This window comes from Cylas formicarius, unplaced genomic scaffold, assembly GCF_029955315.1.
Source record: "Cylas formicarius isolate icCylForm1 unplaced genomic scaffold, icCylForm1.1 PGA_scaffold_2__14_contigs__length_35257938, whole genome shotgun sequence".
Classification (NCBI taxonomy): Eukaryota; Metazoa; Arthropoda; class Insecta; order Coleoptera; family Brentidae; genus Cylas; species Cylas formicarius.
In genome coordinates this window covers 20,546,218-20,563,827 of record NW_026844319.1, presented here as the reverse complement: position 1 = coordinate 20,563,827, position 17,610 = coordinate 20,546,218, and the positions used below count along the sequence as shown (strand labels likewise).

At 36.4% G+C, this 17,610-nt stretch overlaps 2 protein-coding genes, 1 long non-coding RNA gene and 2 other non-coding genes across 6 annotated transcripts in view; 3 read left to right on the top strand and 2 right to left on the bottom strand.

The window, feature by feature from the left end:
- LOC132698650 (uncharacterized) overlaps nucleotides 1-9,761 on the top strand; it is a 45,692-nt gene extending 35,931 nt beyond the window's left edge. Inside the window, exons 9-18 of the mRNA XM_060664844.1 lie at nucleotides 39-119; nucleotides 839-969; nucleotides 1,131-1,166; nucleotides 3,901-3,975; nucleotides 5,112-5,262; nucleotides 5,315-5,436; nucleotides 7,183-7,546; nucleotides 8,555-8,733; nucleotides 8,797-8,978; nucleotides 9,135-9,761. Of these exons, the coding sequence (XP_060520827.1) occupies nucleotides 39-119; nucleotides 839-969; nucleotides 1,131-1,166; nucleotides 3,901-3,975; nucleotides 5,112-5,262; nucleotides 5,315-5,436; nucleotides 7,183-7,546; nucleotides 8,555-8,733; nucleotides 8,797-8,978; nucleotides 9,135-9,388 (1,575 nt within the window). The 3' untranslated portion in view covers nucleotides 9,389-9,761. The remainder of the gene's footprint in view (nucleotides 1-38; nucleotides 120-838; nucleotides 970-1,130; nucleotides 1,167-3,900; nucleotides 3,976-5,111; nucleotides 5,263-5,314; nucleotides 5,437-7,182; nucleotides 7,547-8,554; nucleotides 8,734-8,796; nucleotides 8,979-9,134) is intronic.
- Nucleotides 389-460, bottom strand: Trnaa-ugc (transfer RNA alanine (anticodon UGC)). Its single transcript has one exon. It is a non-coding gene; the product is annotated as a tRNA-Ala (tRNA).
- A 2,184-nt stretch (nucleotides 9,762-11,945) lies between the features above and the next one.
- LOC132698860 (U1 spliceosomal RNA) lies at nucleotides 11,946-12,108 on the top strand. The gene has a single exon (XR_009618433.1). It is a non-coding gene; the product is annotated as a U1 spliceosomal RNA (small nuclear RNA).
- Nucleotides 12,109-12,342: 234 nt separating this feature from the next.
- LOC132697846 (uncharacterized) lies at nucleotides 12,343-13,468 on the bottom strand. 2 transcript variants are annotated; one of them, XR_009618307.1, is made up of 4 exons: nucleotides 13,327-13,468; nucleotides 12,920-13,207; nucleotides 12,717-12,854; nucleotides 12,343-12,661 (listed from the first exon to the last, which is right to left on the bottom strand). It is a non-coding gene; the product is annotated as an uncharacterized LOC132697846 (long non-coding RNA). The 2 variants fall into 2 exon arrangements; XR_009618308.1 differs by having other exon boundaries at nucleotides 12,717-13,207.
- A 42-nt stretch (nucleotides 13,469-13,510) lies between these two features.
- The window catches only part of LOC132697844 (uncharacterized), a 32,334-nt gene continuing 28,234 nt past the window's right edge, over nucleotides 13,511-17,610 (top strand). Inside the window, exon 1 of the mRNA XM_060663535.1 lies at nucleotides 13,511-13,789. The gene's annotated coding sequence lies outside the window, so the exon portion shown is untranslated. The remainder of the gene's footprint in view (nucleotides 13,790-17,610) is intronic.

Here is a 17,610-nt window from a genome sequence, read left to right as displayed (position 1 = left end):
TTAGGACGTGAAGTGCGGGTTTTAAATTGGTATCATAGTCGTTGCTGGCGAATTATGAAATAGAAGTGTTTGTCCAATTGTGCTCGTTTAGGCACCAGAGGAAAAGCGAAGGGTCGATGGTTAGTGGTAATAGCTGACGTATTTTAAATAAGCAATCGATATTATAGTTTGCAATTTTGCTGCGACTATCGACGAACGGCAAAAAATGTGCATTGGAAGACAGGAAGCACCTAACAACCCAGTTATACGCCCCTTGTAGAACACGTTACATAACTACTCATTATTCAATTAACATTAATTGATATTTGGTAATTAATACTAATGTTTACCAACTGTATAACATTTTAAATTATTCTTCGCTGTGTTGAATAAAATAAATTAAAAAAATTGGAGATACCGGGGATCGAACCCGGGGCCTTTCACATGCAAAGCGAACGCTCTACCACTGAGCTACATCCCCCACGAACGACAATTTACGTTCGAACCATATTATTTGGGCAATATTATATTTAGTCTATTATTAGTAAATTATAAAAATTAGCAAATGAATAAATATAGGAGAGGGGGTGTGGGCAGCACCCGAACATTCAACAATATAATTTATCAAAATCTCCGATCTCTTCCCGAATCCATTAGACTGATTAATTAATATTTAATAATATGAAGTACTCTGATATTTTTGCTGGAACGCTGCCAAAATCGAGGGTCTCCTGGCCAGTATTTTCCGCGTTCCAAATTCGAGAGTCGTTTTACCAAATGCGAACGTTTTGGACACATTATAGGTCAAACGAACGGGACATTTAAATGATAACAAATTGAATGTATATATTGCAGATAGCTTCTGAGAGGATCTGCATGCCGCCTCAAGAATTGCTTCCGTCCTGGTTATGTTTTTAATGTCGATTGGCTCCACCAGATAGCTGCAATGACTCAGGAAATTTTGAATTTGGAACCCGTGGGGGCGAACAAGTAAGATTAGTCTAATATTTTTCATCTGTTTGAATTTAAGTTAAGATTTAAGACGATTTTGAAAAAAAAATAGATCAAGCATAAAATATAAATTTATATCCGACTGCAACCCAAAATGTTGTCTGTTTCACACTCACGCTCACGCTAGACTCGTTTTTCAGAAACGCAACTGAAGTTTCGGAGCTGTTGGACAAGCGGTAAAAGTTATTTAGTTTTTTAATTAATGCATAGCGTGTGGTGGTGGAAATTTGTCTTAGTCGTGAACGTTCCGCATAACTGTTTCATATTAAGAGATGACTAGAGTGCGAGATTATCGACCCAGGCGTCACTTGGTTATGTCGAAAAATATGTATTTCAACAACTTGACATTTGCATTCAAAATTGAAATCCAAAATGGGAAAATCAGTAAAATGCGATGTTTGCATATGCCGCAGAAAACAAATGATATCCTTTTGTTTTCTTGGATGTTAACCAGATAATCAAGTAACTTGATTATGATTTTCAATGGAAATATTCAAGTAGCGATATATCGTTGAAAAGGCAATAATATATAATACTATAAAAAAAATATACAACGTTGTACCTTCTGACGGAAATTTCAAATTTGACATCCGGTATAACAATGAATTGAATGCAACTGCGGCATAAATCTAAAAAGTAAAATTATGAGAAAAGGTTTTTTGGAAACCAGATATTTTTATATTTAGAGCCTTCAAAAAACCCTAACAGGAGATTTTTCATAAAGCACTTGTAATAATCGAAACAGCTAGACGGAACCATAGCCATATAATTAATATGCTTTGTACAGGGTGTCGCACAAAATCTCCCCTCATCTCGAAAGAAAGCAATAAGTGTTTTTATTTTTAAAATTACTTTTTTAGTATATGACTTACACGTATAGTTTTTCTTCGACTGACACTATTTTTTTAGCAATTAAACGAATCACCGTATAAAATAACAATCGCAGTATGACAAAATTATGTTTTTTTGCAAAAAAAAAAAAACCATTGCAAACAGCAATGTGTACAAGAAATCCTGCAGACGTTTCGCCAAAATCTCACTTCGCATCTTCAATGCTCGCGCTCCGAAAACACTTCATCACATTTTTCCATCCGTGAATCAATACTTGAAAATATATATATATGTACATATATATACATATATATATATATATATATATATATATATATATATATATATATATATATATATATATATATATATATATATATTCACGTATTGATTCACGGATGGAAAAATGTGATGATACTATATTCCGAGATATCAACCGTTCGCTTGTTGAACTCCGACTGGAATCCTGCAGACGTTTCGCCAAAATCTCACTTGGCATCTTCAATGCTCGCGCTCCGAAAACACTTCGAACACTCAACAACACTTGTTCAAGTTCGATCTTCTCGCAAAACCACTTAATTTTTATTAAGAAGAGTTTCCGGCAGCAGAAATTTTAAGAACGGAAACCGCATTTCGAGGGGTAAAAAATTTCTATTCATTAATGTGGAGGTGTCCGAGTCGGCAGCTCCTTCCATGAGCAATATAAAAACTAACAACGAATTTAAATTCTCCTCCCTCAAAAAACCAAAATATCTAAGTTTGTACCTTTATGTTGAACCATTAAGATATAATGCGCAAAAACGGAAATTTTTATGCGCACTTTTAACGCCCTTTATCTTGCTAACTATGTGCTAATTTTAATAGTTTTATCAACTGCTAATGCTGTGCAAAAAAAACTGAACCACCCTGTATATGCGCAAATAAACTTAAATTATGTGCTTCAAAAAGTTATGTAACTTATCTAACTAATAAAAGAAAATATCTAATAGTTCCTCCTTAAAACTACTAGCACAATAAGTCATAACCATCTGCATCTCAAATAAATGATTTTTAAAAAGACCGTTGAATTTTTCGACATTGTGATTTAGTAATTCATAGCACGAGAATTATATCGTTGAATGCTGTTATAAGTGAGATTTTTTTTATATGCAGCCCTTCTGTGCTTAGGTATTTAATTTATTGCTTTGCCCTATAATGTAGACATACCGCAGTACAGCTGAAATTTATTTTTAAGACTTTCTAAAGTAAGAAAAAAGCTTTATTCTAAACAATGTGCAAGGTGTGAACACTTCCATATGTCCTTGGCTATAACATGTTCGCCCATTGTGATTCTTAAATTAAATATATAGCCACAACTATTGTGCACCTTTTTAATGCTATATTGTTTTAACTGGCGAAAGCATGGACCATAGATAAAGTTTGCATAATTGAAATGAGATAGTAATAATGCCTCGCACAATATATCTTTCGGAAAATGACATTTAATTTTTATGAGAGATCCATATCAACAATAATTTACTCTCCTGTCTTCTGTATTAAACCTTTTTTCGGAAATCGAATATCTTTCGAGGTAAGGGGGCGGAGAATCTTTTGCGACACACACACACACACACACACACACACACGTTTGCTCACACAACGTGAACTTTCAGAAGTACCAAAACGTGAGGTTATTATTGTATTGTATTGTCGCACTGTCACTGTCAATTTAATTTTTGGTCCCTTGTAGCTGCTTCTAGACGTATATAAGTTCCGCGATATTGTTGGCAATTATCTATTTTCACGGTTAAAATTGCTTTGGTCAACACTGGAACAGGTTGCTAAAGAAATGAAACTAGTTACTAGTTAGCGGATGTTCCGCGCAATCCGGGTCAAAAAGACACGTACGATTATACCATTCGCACTTGAAAGATTTGCTGTAGTTTGAACGGTTTTTTTGACGCAATGGTAGCTGCTGCACCGCCCGAAAGGTACAGTTTTGACACAAAGAAACGTTTCGCAAAAACGTAGCGGTGGTGGGTTACGCGCTTGCGTATCGCAATAACATTATTCGGCTTTTGAACGTTTTGCAAATTTCAGGCCCAACGGCGACAAAAATCAGACCGGAGATGATTACGATCCGCATCTACATCGGGAAATCGAAAACCCAACTACGTGAGTACAGCTCCATTCAACCATACTTAGGAGTTTTTTTTGTTTAGATATTTCAATTTTTGGCCAACTAGATGATTAGATATTTTTGGAAAATATTAGCTGTTTACTAGTAGCGGCGTCCCAATGTATTCGAAATACTACCGCATGCGCATTAGCGTTATAGAAAATTACTACTCTTTAATGAAACTTCTATATTCGCGGAAGAATCGTATTAAATTTCAACTCATTCAACAGATTCTGGAACCGTGCAGGGACTTTTCGTTCAGAGCAAACAAACTTGTCGGTTTTTATTTTGATTGGCTGAGATATAGGGTGTTTGTAGAGTGGGAACACATTTTATTTGACTAAAATAATGAGGCGATAAGAATAATAGTTTTAATCAGTTTCATAACATTTCATAAATTACAAAATATACTAAATTGTAGAAAATTTTCCGATTTGCCTGTTGTAATTTTTATATAAATGCCAAAATATGATCGATTATTGTTCAATCCTCTTTTAACTGGAAGCTTGAAGGCAATGTTAGCATTGGTTAGATAATTATAAGGCAAGACCGGGTAGTTAATCTATAATTAATTAATATGGGAATATTAATTATTCTTCTAAACCGTTTTTATTTGACAAATTCATATACAAATAATCAAATTAGCAAAAGCCCGCGGCTTATTCACGAAATCCATATATCCTGAATTTACGAGCATACGCATTGGTAAAATCCATCATTTATTGATGGTTAGCTATCGGCTCCTGCTTTTTCTTTAAATAAACATAAGAAAAAAGAACTCAGAAAAGCTTTATCAGCATTTTATCGTGCAACGCTCTGGATACAAGACACCGCTTTTAACATCATTAAAATTTTTCTGTAAATCTTTTTTAACTACTTTTTAACATTACACCAAATCATACCAAACACCATGCTGACCATAAGTAACAAAGACCCAATGCTTCTTGGACTATAATTTGTTGGCACCGTATCCTCCCCGAAATTGACCTCGACCTATCTCAAACTGCATAATCGATCGCCGATTCAAAAATAAAGCCGCTTACGTAAAATGCTTGCTGCGAACTTTTCGAATGTTCGATCAAAAATAGACGCCTACTGAACAGGTGTTTATTTGTTAACAACTCATTTCTAGCAATGCGGAAACCCTGATCCACTTGCTCAAAGGATGTTTGGGCACGGGTATTCTCGCCATGCCGGAGGCTTTCAAACTATCCGGAATGATCAACGGGATCATTTCCACGTTTCTGATCGGCGCCTTGTGCACCTACTGCCTTCACGTCCTCGTGAGCAAAACCTTAATCATTTTGGTGGCCAGTTGAAACTCGCCGATTTCAGGTACGCGCTCAATACGTCATGTGCAAAAGGCTCAAGGTCGCTCTTCTCACTTACCCGGAGTCGATGAAGGTGGCGTGCGAGATCGGGCCCCAGTGGCTCAGAGGATTCGCCCCATACGCGCCGTAAGTAACTAAATTACAGTAGATCTGAGAAGTTTGTTATTAATAATGATTTCGCGGGCGTCATTTCAAAATTATGAGCATCATATCTAATTTTTTTTTTCAAATGGATATTCATTTTTATAAATAGTGTCACCATGTTGAACCATCCAATAGGGAAGTGGAACAAAATTTTAATACGAAAAATATAAAAGTAAGTTTATACTATTAAAAGAACGACAGTTCACAAAAAAAAATAACGGACGACAACGCGTTCGTCTTGGTGGTTTTAATTTTAATTTTAGTCATGATCCTGTCGTTTGCTTTTGTTATCTTGTGTTTAGTATCAAAAAGAAAGCTGTGAAAATAACTGAAGCCGATTTTTTAAAAGTTCAATCTAATGATTTACTTTTAGTGGATATGTTTATGGTGACATCTTACATACAAAACACCGAAAGTGCTTCTTTTGCTCAGGTTCGCGGTGTTAATGCTAAAACGTATGTTAATAGAAAATTTAACCACTAGGTTTAAACTAAAATAATATTTATATTATAAAATTTTGTAGTTTTTAAAATTCAAATGGTATATCAAATATAATGTAAATTATTAAACAACAAAAAAAACGATTTTTTTTAAACTAAACTAAATAAACTAAAAGTATATTAGCATTGATAGCTTAAGGTGTTCTTTATTTTATATAGATCAGGAAGTCATTCCTATGGAGACTGCAATGGTTGCTAGTTTGAAGAGTTAAAAATGTTTGCACGTTTAAGGCTAAAGTGACACCTGAGCATAATGTTAACAAAAAACGACGGCTTTTATAAAAAATAAAAAGTATATCTGGCGTTTTGCGGTTTGTACTCAAACGCTATGGCCGATTTGTTATATTGTTTTTCGTGGCGCTCCCATTATTATCATGTAAAGCACACTAAGCACAAATACAAACTGTCGTAGATTAAATACAAACATACTTTACACGAACCAAAAATAAACGTAAATAATATAATTCACCGCTATTACCTCAAAATAACACTATAACATGTCGCCGTATCTATCGAAAAGCAGCGGTATGACGTCACAATCATTCCCGCGCGGTTTAGTTTTGATATTTGGTATACGTTATTTCTATACATAAACAAATGTATTAAAGAAATAAAAAAAATGTTCAAGTTCCCTATTTTCCTCATTCGCGATCATACTTTCTGATCGAAAATTAAACAGAGATAATACTAGACTATCGCATAACCTCAGATCAATATCAATCAAGAATTAAAGATTTCTGGAAACAATTTAATATTCGCGAACTCTGTTGAGATCGATGTGTAAAGGATTCTGGTATTGATTCCTTCTTCGGAAACGTACGAACAATAAATAGTACTTTGCATATTAAAAGTAAAACTGAATATCATCTGCGTACAAATGCGCAGATGCCTGTCTCAAATGAGCGATGAGCCGTTTTGTGTGTTTTAGAAAGACTTTTAGGATTTTCACCGTTTTACCGCATTCTGTCTGTGACGAAAGATGAAAATGTTCATTTGTCTCGTGTATCAAACTACGTTGATTCATGGTAGATCAATTATCAAAAAAAGGAATAACCAGTTCTAATCCCTTCGATATTTCATCAGATGTAGCGGTCCTTTCAATAAGATTCTTATGATTGACGTGAGTGCAAAGACCATTTTCCACTAATTGGTACACATTGTGAGATTTTGTTGATCGTAAATGTCTTTTGTAAAATGCACAGAACACCCCAACACACCTATTTTTTAGGGCCCTCACCAATTTCTTCCTTATATTCTACCAAATGGGCATCTGCTGCGTCTACGTCGTCTTCGTGGGCGTCAACATAAAAAAAGTCGGCGATCTGTACACCGCCCCCAACTCAGTCAGCTTGATCTATTACATGCTGGTGATATTTATACCCTTCGTGTTGATTATATGCATAAGGAATTTAAAGCTGCTGGCGCCCTTCTCCATTCTGGCCAACGTCATCACGTTGATCACCTTCGCAGTGGTATGCTACTACATTTTCCAGGATCTGGAGAGTTTCAGCGATAGACCTGCTGTCGGTTCTATAACCGATTACCCGTTATATTTCGGGACAACGCTGTTCTCGTTGCAAGCGGTGGGAGTGGTGGGTATTCGCCGTATAATATTTAGTAACTAAACACGAAATTGACCAGCACACAAAACAACAATCGCCAAAAGCAAATTGTCGGCAGGTCCCCATTATATAATACTGAGGTTAGTTTGTCGTTATAGGCATGTACAAAGCTGATGCGCTGAAATTGACCTCTAGTAAGGAGGATTCTTGTATTTTTCGTGTATATTTTGCAGCAAGTATGGTAAACGGCATTTGAATCACAAGTGACTTAAAAAGTTTACCAAACATGTTGCATACTATACTTTTTCTAATACTAGGTATTAATTTTTGGGTACATTGTTGCCAAACAACACGAACATATTCAACATCTGATTGCTACCGGATGAAATGGACGCGGTAAAATGACACTTTCTGCATGCTAGATCGGAGTATACTTGGGTATAAGAGAGTAGAAAAAATGGGATGTTTTCGTTGTCCGATTACTATGTTTACCGATATAATTTTTTCTGAAACAATACTTTCTTTAAATATTTGTTAAAAATATAATTTGCAATAATCTATCCCCTTTAAAAATCTTCGAAAAAAAACCATAACAAAAATATCAAAAATATCAGTATGTATTTTGTCACGAGGATTACTCCAAAAAAATTTCAATATTTATCCAACTAACCATCGTAACCTATTTCTTTTAATTTCTTGAAAAAGGGAAAAATTTTAGATTTTCTTTTTACATTCATATAGCAACAAAATCAATAGCAATTTTTTTGTTAATTTTTATTATTTGTATATACATTATCCTAAATGATAAAATCAAATTAACCGGTCTCACTCTAAATACAATTTGTCTTACTAAATCCATATCGGCGGCATTCTTTCAAATGTGACCAGATCATTCCTGTTTTGACTCCGTCGCAAGTCGATCAATTTTAATCGTTGATAGATTTAATGCGAAACTGACGATATCCCTATTATAACATTAAATGAAATACCGGTAATATACTTCTTCAATCTGGGGCATACGCTTTGATTACGTCGTAGGTGATCGCTCTGGAAAACAACATGGCGACGCCGAAAAAATTCCGCGGAGCTTGCGGGGTGCTCAACATCGGCATGGGAGCGGTCACGGTCATTTACGTCGGAATGGGAATGATGGGCTACTGGAAGTACGGCGAGCTGATCGAATCGAGTATCACCATCAATTTTCCTTTGAAGGAAGCGTAAGCGCGAAATCGGGATGAATACGAAGTTGACCCTCCAAACTAATCTTGTACCGGATCTAGGTTGGCCCAGACGATCGTGATATCGTATTCGATCGCCATTTACATATCCTACGGGCTCCAGGGATACGTTCCCGTGCAAATAATGTGGACCACGTACATTTCCAAGAGACTGGACGGCGCTAGCGACAAGAAAAAAATGTTCTACGAATATCTGCTAAGAATTATCTGCGTTGTCATCACATGTAAGTAAAAAATTGATCATGAATGTGTGTTTCATTCTACTTACTAAGACTTCAGCGCGAATACTGTAGATGTTTTCTTTAGTAACTTAATATCCAAAGGTTTTGTATGACTTGTTCTGCTGTTTTTCCAAAAGCATAATAAAAATGATTTTGTAGTTGTTCTAGCGATGACTGTGCCATTGCTGGGCCTCTTCATCTCGCTGGTGGGATCTTTCTGCCTGTCTGCGCTGGGAATCGCCTTTCCGGCCATCATAGAGATGTGCGCCTACTGGCCTGACAAACTGGGTCCTGGACGATGGATATTATGGAAAGATGTGTTGCTCATCTTGGTTGGCGTCGTCGGACTCTCGGCCGGTAGTTACAGCGCCATCTACGCGATCGTAGCCAAACTAGCCTCCGGAGAATATTAGAATATAGTATTTAAGTAGTCGACGTAGAATTTCTTGTCGCACTCTATTTTATTTGTTTTATTTCATTACAAGATGAAGTTAAGAATGTGATGAGATTTGAAGTTAGGTGTGCATATTGCTTCCCAGATTTTTTTGATTGTCTGTAAAGAAATCGACAAATAGCTTTGTATCTATAGGTGCTTCAAAACGCCGCAGTTCAAAGGGTGCAAATTATACTTCTATATTAATTTGGAATTGTTTTGTTTCTAATGAGAATTTGTCTGTTATGCAATTTAGCCTATAAGAACGCACACATTTTCCGTTTGGATTTCCATCCGGTATATTGTACATAGAAATGAATTGAATGAGAGATTCGATTTTTATAATAAAAGTTTTTTATAAATCGTTTTTTCTTGCTCTTCCCAATTCCCCTATTTTTATAAATTGGCACCTCTTTTTTTTTTTCTTTTTTTTAATACCAAAATCAACTACCTAAAAAAGGCGTTGGTATATTTTTAACACTAAGTGTTTGTGATAATTATTGTTGGTTTCAGAACGATATTTAGATATTTTCCAAAATGTAATTACTACATTTTTTTGAGCATATATACAGTTTAGTATTTAATGATGTGGTAACAAGATGACCCTCCACTGCATAATGAACACACAGAATACTTGGACATATAGTTGGATTGGAAATTGAGACCCGATTAGATGCCCCTCCCGTTATGACCTCCACAGATTTGTTATGAACTTACTTAAAAGATGTTTATCAAAGATCATCCGCAATAGAGCCAAAGCATAGAATGACTGATGATATGATTACCACAACTTGATCCAGAGGTTCTCGTTTATTTTTAAAAAAGTTGCGATTTTGACGACAGTGAGCACTGGCCAACTTTTTTTATGAAACTGCTTACAAAAGTTTCATAGCCCTCTTAACCTGAGATGCCGAGCGAAATTGAGCTTTTGACACACCCGCCGTGTTTTGGGTTGTCTTTTAACATATTAAAAAATGAATGCACAACTATAGATTTTTTTTTTGTAGAATGTGATCTTTCAGATCATGATTTATTTTTTACGAAAATATGGTTCAATTGTATAAATAGTCAAAATTTGCCTTAGTTTGTCGTAATTTCAAGTGTGTAGATCTTCTTTTGTCTCATTTAAGGTCTAAGACTGGTAAGACTGGTAATATTCCCCATGATTGGCTTCTGTCTACTTTTGTCCCAATCCCAAAAAATTCTCCACCATCTAAATGTGATTAAAAAACGAAAACTAGAGTTCCTGGGACATATATCACGCGGTACAAGATATGAGCTGCTGAAACTCATTATGGAAGGCAAAATTGTAGGTAGACGAAGTGTAGGGCGCCGAAGAATCTCTTGGTTGCGCAATTTTCGAGAATGGTTTTGTCTATCGTCAATTGAATTATTTAGATTAGCATTATCAAAAGTGAAGGTAGCCATGATGATCAGCAACCTCCAAAGGAGAAGCTGATACCAGAAGGGAAGGTCTATTGGTTGGAGAAATATTTTTAGTGTACAAACTAACCAAAACTATTGAGGCGAAAATATTGATGCTCTTCTGAAGTTGTATATTTACGATATCTTATAATATGGTATGCAATAGAGATTAATTCATTTAATATTGGTATAATCGATTTAATAATATAATAAAAAAAAAATTAATTTAAAATTGAGAAGTCATTAAAGACAACGGAATCTTCTTGATTAATGACTACAGATAAATTCAAAGATTATGCGGAGAGCTCTTAAAAAAAAGTACTATTTATTACAAGAACATTTCACAAGGGAAGCAAATACATCAAAAGAATTATTTTCAATTAGATCATACCCTGTCTCGAATTGAATCCATATCGATTTGAATTTGAATTTGAAAATCTTTCTCTGCAGAATTCAGGAAATTAACACGCGGCCTAAAGTTAGCATCCAACAAAATTTTAGCCATTTGCGGCTCAGTATTTAACAACAAACAACTTCTTTCATATAAATGCAGGTAAGTGAATTCCTGATGTACAATCTTACTTTATAGAGACATGGGTCTGCTGCAGTTTTACTTAAGGTTATTGATTTTATTTTTCAGACTTTGATTATGCTTGTTTTCTCTTTGAGATGCATTTCATACCCATTTAAATTTTTGTTTGAAGGCACGCAACAATTACATTGTCATAATTCTGTGGAGTGCCTTAAGGTGCAGTGTTTAGATTAGTCCGATTTTCTCTTTACACGGCAATGTTGCCCTACTTTTACTAATTATAGTAGTAGGTACTCAGTTGTCCTTATCTTCTAGTTATATTATTCTTATATATATTCTAGTTAGTTATAAGTTTTAAAGTTTAAATACGAGGTTCTAAATGTAGACGTGGTAATGGATACCAATTTAAAATTTGATATTGTTATTCGTATTTCCATCCAACGGGCAAAATGTCTTCTGTTCTAGTCCCGAGCAAGACGTCAGATGTCGTTAGTTGCAGCGGCAGCCAACTGTTGCATATGTTCTTACCGACACGTTACGGCTAGCTGACTTTAAGATGGCACGCAATGAGAATCAATTCATACTTACCTGGCGCAGGGGTTACCGTGATCACTAAGGCGGTTCCCCCAGGGCGAGGCCCTTCCATTGCACTAAGGTCGGGCTGACCCCCGCGATTATCCCTAATGCGGATAACTCGGGCGCGTAATTTTTGGTAGTCGGGACTGCGTACGCGCTGTCCCGGTCTTTATTTAAAAAAAAAAAATTTTATTCTGCGGAGACTGATCTTTTGAAACACACGGTGGCCATATCGCTATTCGTTTTTAAAACATGGTTTAATTCCACTTAATTAGGAATATTTAAAATGTCTAATACGTAGTGATTAATAATTAATAATCAAACTTCATTTCAATAATGCCGAAAAGTGCTCGTCTCTTTCTCAAAGTTCAAACCCCCATTTTTTCATGTCAAGCATCTTTCAATTTATTGTGAAAATCATCAGTTTTTTTTGGGTAACATATAATCGAAGGTTAAGTACATTTTGTATAGAGAAATGAGCATTTAACTTCATTTTTTGAATCAAATACCATACTGGGCGGTCAGAACTCTTCACCTCCCATCGAGAAATGTCAGTCCCGTTGTCCGACAAGAGATGGCGCCGTTGTGGCTAGGTGTGAAAGTCTGAACATCGTTTGTTCTAACTTAACTTGTTAAATGGATTCCCATTCAATTAAAAAAAGTTACTTCAAATGGTCGGGGTTAAGTTTTTTACCATGTTTCTTGATTTGTGATGAAAAGCTGCTAGAAACATTAAATTGCTTAATGTTTTTAAAAACCCTCGTTTCAAACTTACCTAAAACTTTATTATAATTATACATAAAGCAAGAGATGTTGATTTTGTGAAAGCATCTGAGTTTGCGATCGCCACGCCCGCGCTGATTCATTATTTCTCTTAAAGTGGCCCCTTCGGCTTTGGAACAACCAATTTTGCCTTTTACAGATCAGAATGGTTGGGTGAAAGCTAAAGCTTTTTTTCTAGATCATGATATACCATACCGTAACAGGCGGTTTATCTCAAGTACTCCCGGAAGTCAATAACTTGGGGCCTATTGATTCTGGGGTCTAATGATATACCGTATACCATGATAGGCGGTTTTCATATATCTCAAGTACCCAGCAAACACTGAATAAAGCCCCTTCACTGATATCTCTTCTTGCTTTGGCACAAACTCAAATGACACAGAAAGTCTAAAGCCTTCTTGTCTTTTTTTGAACGAAGATGTTACAGTAGACCGCAAATTATGATTTTAAGACGTTGTTTTCCAGACAATTTTATAGAACCTGCTAAAAAATGAATTTATTTTCGATTGTTTCAAAATTGAAGGCGTGGGAAAATGACCAATTACTGCAATTAACCTCAGTACCTGGGATATATGGAAACTGGGTGTATCGCAAATACGTACTTGTGGTATTTCGGAAGACGCGTCGACTGCAGACTGAGCAGACTCTCGCAGTTACTTCATAGCCTCCTAGATCCACTTGACAGCCTTCGGGTGACGTAACCGAGAATGGTCTCCCCACGCCCGGCCGCCAACTTTGTTGTTGTGTCGTTTAACCTCAGATTCGTGCTAAAGCTACCTTTGTAAGGTAACGTTTGGTCGGAGCGCTGATGTGCCCACGCAAAACTTTTTAAGTCCAGGGTTATAGACGAAGAAAGCGAGAGTGGTTTTAGTGTCAAAATATGGGTGTTGCGAGATAGTGTGGACCGAAGAATGCGCGTGCGGGGTTCCGGAGACCGGCGATCGGCAGAGGGTTGTCGTTACGTGAACGATACGCTTTTGTTTGTGACGTCGTCGGACTTTAGCCCGCTGGAATGTTTCACATCGTAGCGAAAATTTTTAAACTCGGCATCTGACAGTTCCGTCGGTAAGATCATTTTTATTTTTAAAGCCAACACAGTCGCAAGTAATTTCCGAGATTCGGGACGATTACCATAATGAAGAGAAGGTCGCGTCACCCGGATTATTTCGGCGCGCTGCGCCATAGACTCCCGTAGCGGAGTATTTTTCTCTCACCTTTACGGGGAACTTTTTATAAATAGATAATTAGATATTTTTATCACACTATAATAATACCCCCCCCCTTTGATTCCCAAGATGCAATACCTGTCCAGCAACTATTAATCACCCTGTACAAATGATGTCGAGGTCATTATTTTATTATTAATGAATTTTATTTATTAGATCGAATTGCTTATATATATATATATATATATATATATATATATATATATATATATATATATATATATATATATATATATATATATATATATATATATATATATATATATATATATATATATATATATATATATATATATATATATATATACTCCCCTTCGGTTAATGCACTTTTTTTTTTGATAAATTTAGTATATTATTGTAAATGGCAAATTATGTGAAATATTGTAAATCATAACACTGATTATAGAATATAGATGAAATCTTAATACAGACTTCTTACACAGGAACAACATTTTTTATTTAATTAAAACCCATCTTAAAAAGTTAACTCACGTCTGTATCGAGTATTCGATTTAGCGAAAAATGTAAAAAATGAGGCAGATATTTTGGAATTTAATTCCGCTAACACACAATTACGATTTACATTACTGTCTGCATTGTTTTTGGTTGGGTTTACTTTGTTTTCTTCATTTAAGTAAATAGTGTTGAGGAACAGTTCAAGTGAATAAATGTACGAGAATAGTAAATTATGCAACAAGTGTGGTAAACGGCATTTGACGAATTTATTTGACACGAGCGGAGCGCATCGGAGCGAGTGTTTAATAAACGAATAAATTTTACAGAACGTGTTGCATACTATACTTTTTCTACGACTGTTAGTTTTTGGGTACATTTTCGCAAAACAACACGAATATATTCACTGACATGACCGTAAAAATTGACAAACGTCACAATTCGAGGCGTGGGAAATATCTCCGAAAACATCCGATTGCTCCCCAACCCGTGCGGTAAAATTCCGGAAATGTCCGAAGTGGCTCGGATCCGTTGGAAACGAAACTGAAGTGGTAAAGTGGCGCTTCCCGCATGTTAGGTCGGTATATAATTAGGCTTTTTACAGACGGGAGTAGAAAAATATTATTATGTGACATATTTTTAATGACTAACCACCCAAATAAAGTTCCTTTAATCAAACTGCCATATAGCTATTAGATATTATAGTGGCCTCGGTACGAAGAAAAATAATGCGCCTCCGGCGGCTATGATATTTTCCCAGTATTTCCCACACATGGCGAAATAAAGGCGGAATTTCTGGCAGCGGATAGCGGAATTTTGTTAACTTTGTATGCGCCCTGTTGATTAGTGGAATGATGGATGTGGATAACTTAATCCAATTAATTCAGGAACCTCCAAGTGTTTGGGGATATAAGCGGGTAAGTAAGGAGTGTTTTTTTTCGATGTATAGAACTTTAAGTTGCAATAAAACGATGGATTATTCGATTGACAGATAATCTTGTGGCATTACATTTTAAATATGATTTTTGGCATATGAAAGCCACGGCTGGCGCGGATGTAGTCCAATCTGAACTTCCAGTTTTCGATGACTGAATGTTGTCTTCCAAATGGTCAAGCGTTTGTGGCTTATCCGCATGGACCAATGACTTTACATAGCCCCACAGAAAGTAGTCTAGCGGTGTTACATCACAAGATCTTGTAGGTCAATTCAAAGGGCCAAAACGTGAAATTAGGCGGTCACCAAACGTGTCTTTCACTAAATCGATTGTGGCACGGGCTGTGTGACATGTTGCGCCGTCTTGTTGAAACCACATCTCCTGGATATCATGGTTATTCAATTCAGGAATGAAAGAGTTAGTAATCACAGCTCTATACCGATCACCATTGACTGTAACGTTCTGGTCATCATCGTTTTTGAAGAAGTACGGACCAATGATTCCAGCAGTCTATAAAGCGCACCAAACAGTCAGTTTTTCTAAATGTAACGGGGTTTCGGCATACACTTGAGGATTAGCTTCGCTCCAAATGCGGCAGTTTTGTTTGTTGACGTAGCCATTCAACCAGAAGTGCGCTTAATCGCTAAACAAAATTAGCTTATGAAAATCGGGAACAACGGCCTTACTTGATGATCGTTTGACTTCAATTCTTGCACGAGTTGGATTTTGTAAGCACGTAAACCAAGATCCTTCCGCTAAATCTTCAATAAAGTGGATGGACACAGATCCAATTCATGTGCTCGATGGCGGATGGACTCATTCGGATCTTCCTCAATGCTACGCTCTACAGCAACAATAGCTTCTTCTTTACGCACCGTTCGGCGTTTCTGGGGATGCGAGTTATCAATAAGAGTAAACGTGTTGCGAAAACGTTCCACGGTTAATCGAATTAACTGCTCCGATGGACGATTTTGTCGACGATAAAATGGACGTAGTGCGCGATACGTATTCCGCACAGAACCATTATTTTCGAAATAAAATTGCACTATTTGCAAGCGTTGTTCAGGCGTGAGTCTATTCATGATGAATTGCCAAACCAAACTGAGAATAAATCACTTGACAGCTATTAAATCGGTCGCCATCTTGAACAGTAATGCCAACTTAAAGTTCTATACATCGAAAAAAAAACACCCATTATATATAACCTACTTCATGTTTTAAAAATATTCTCAATATGTTTACCTCAAAACTTGCATTTTATATTGGACTGGCATTTGTTTCTTAGAGAGAAAGCGGAAGCGGAATCTATTTTGCTGGCTATGTGGGTTAATTTAAAGCGGAAGCATATTTTTCCGCCAATTCCGTCATTTTTAGGATACGACTCACGTTAATGTTTTGAGAAAATATTACCGTAAAAAAACCGTGTTGGCTGCGGAACGCTGCCTGCGCTTAACAATTTATTAACGGAAACGGAACAGAAAACGTTATTTCCTATCACGCGCGCACGCTTTAAATAAAGGGCAAAGCAAAACGTTTCTAACAAGTCCACATTATTAAGATATGGCGGACATAACGTCTTCGGATGCGTCTTGCCTGCATTGATCTCAACACTCACGTTTACCCCCGGAATTCGCGAAAGAGATCGTAAATCTAACGTTATCGCTTAAATCGCTATTTTCGCCAAGGTATTTCCTCCGCGGTCTACAATGTTAGCTATCTTTCGAAGTTATTTATCCACGCGGTGGGGCCTCCCGGACGACCCGATTTAGTCCCTATCGCGTGCAGCATGAACGCTTCAATATCTACAGCAATAAACCACACAAATAAATTTGCTCGACGACATGCAGGAAGCTGCAAACGTCTAATTGGATACCTGTGCCGAATGGCAGTATTCGATCGGTATTCCCACAAACGGTGAGACGAAAAAAAAAACGCAACCTGCCGTCCTAAATCCCAAGGTGAAAGGGAAATATTTTACGTACACATAATATTTTACTGCCCGTTTAGATCTACTCGGTCGCGCTGCAAGAGAAAATTATTAATCTGGAAATTGTTGGTTATTGTTGTAAACCTTGATCATACGAGGGCTACCTTTTATGTTTCGGGATTTGCAATAAAAAACTATAAGCTACCAACAAATATGACTTTGTTGTTTCTCAAAATATTCACCCCGATGATCAATACACTTCAATCAATCAATCAGGCAATCACTTCTTCTGGTGTCCACGTTGCAAACGTGATTTATTCATAATGTATGCCAAGAAAAAGAAGT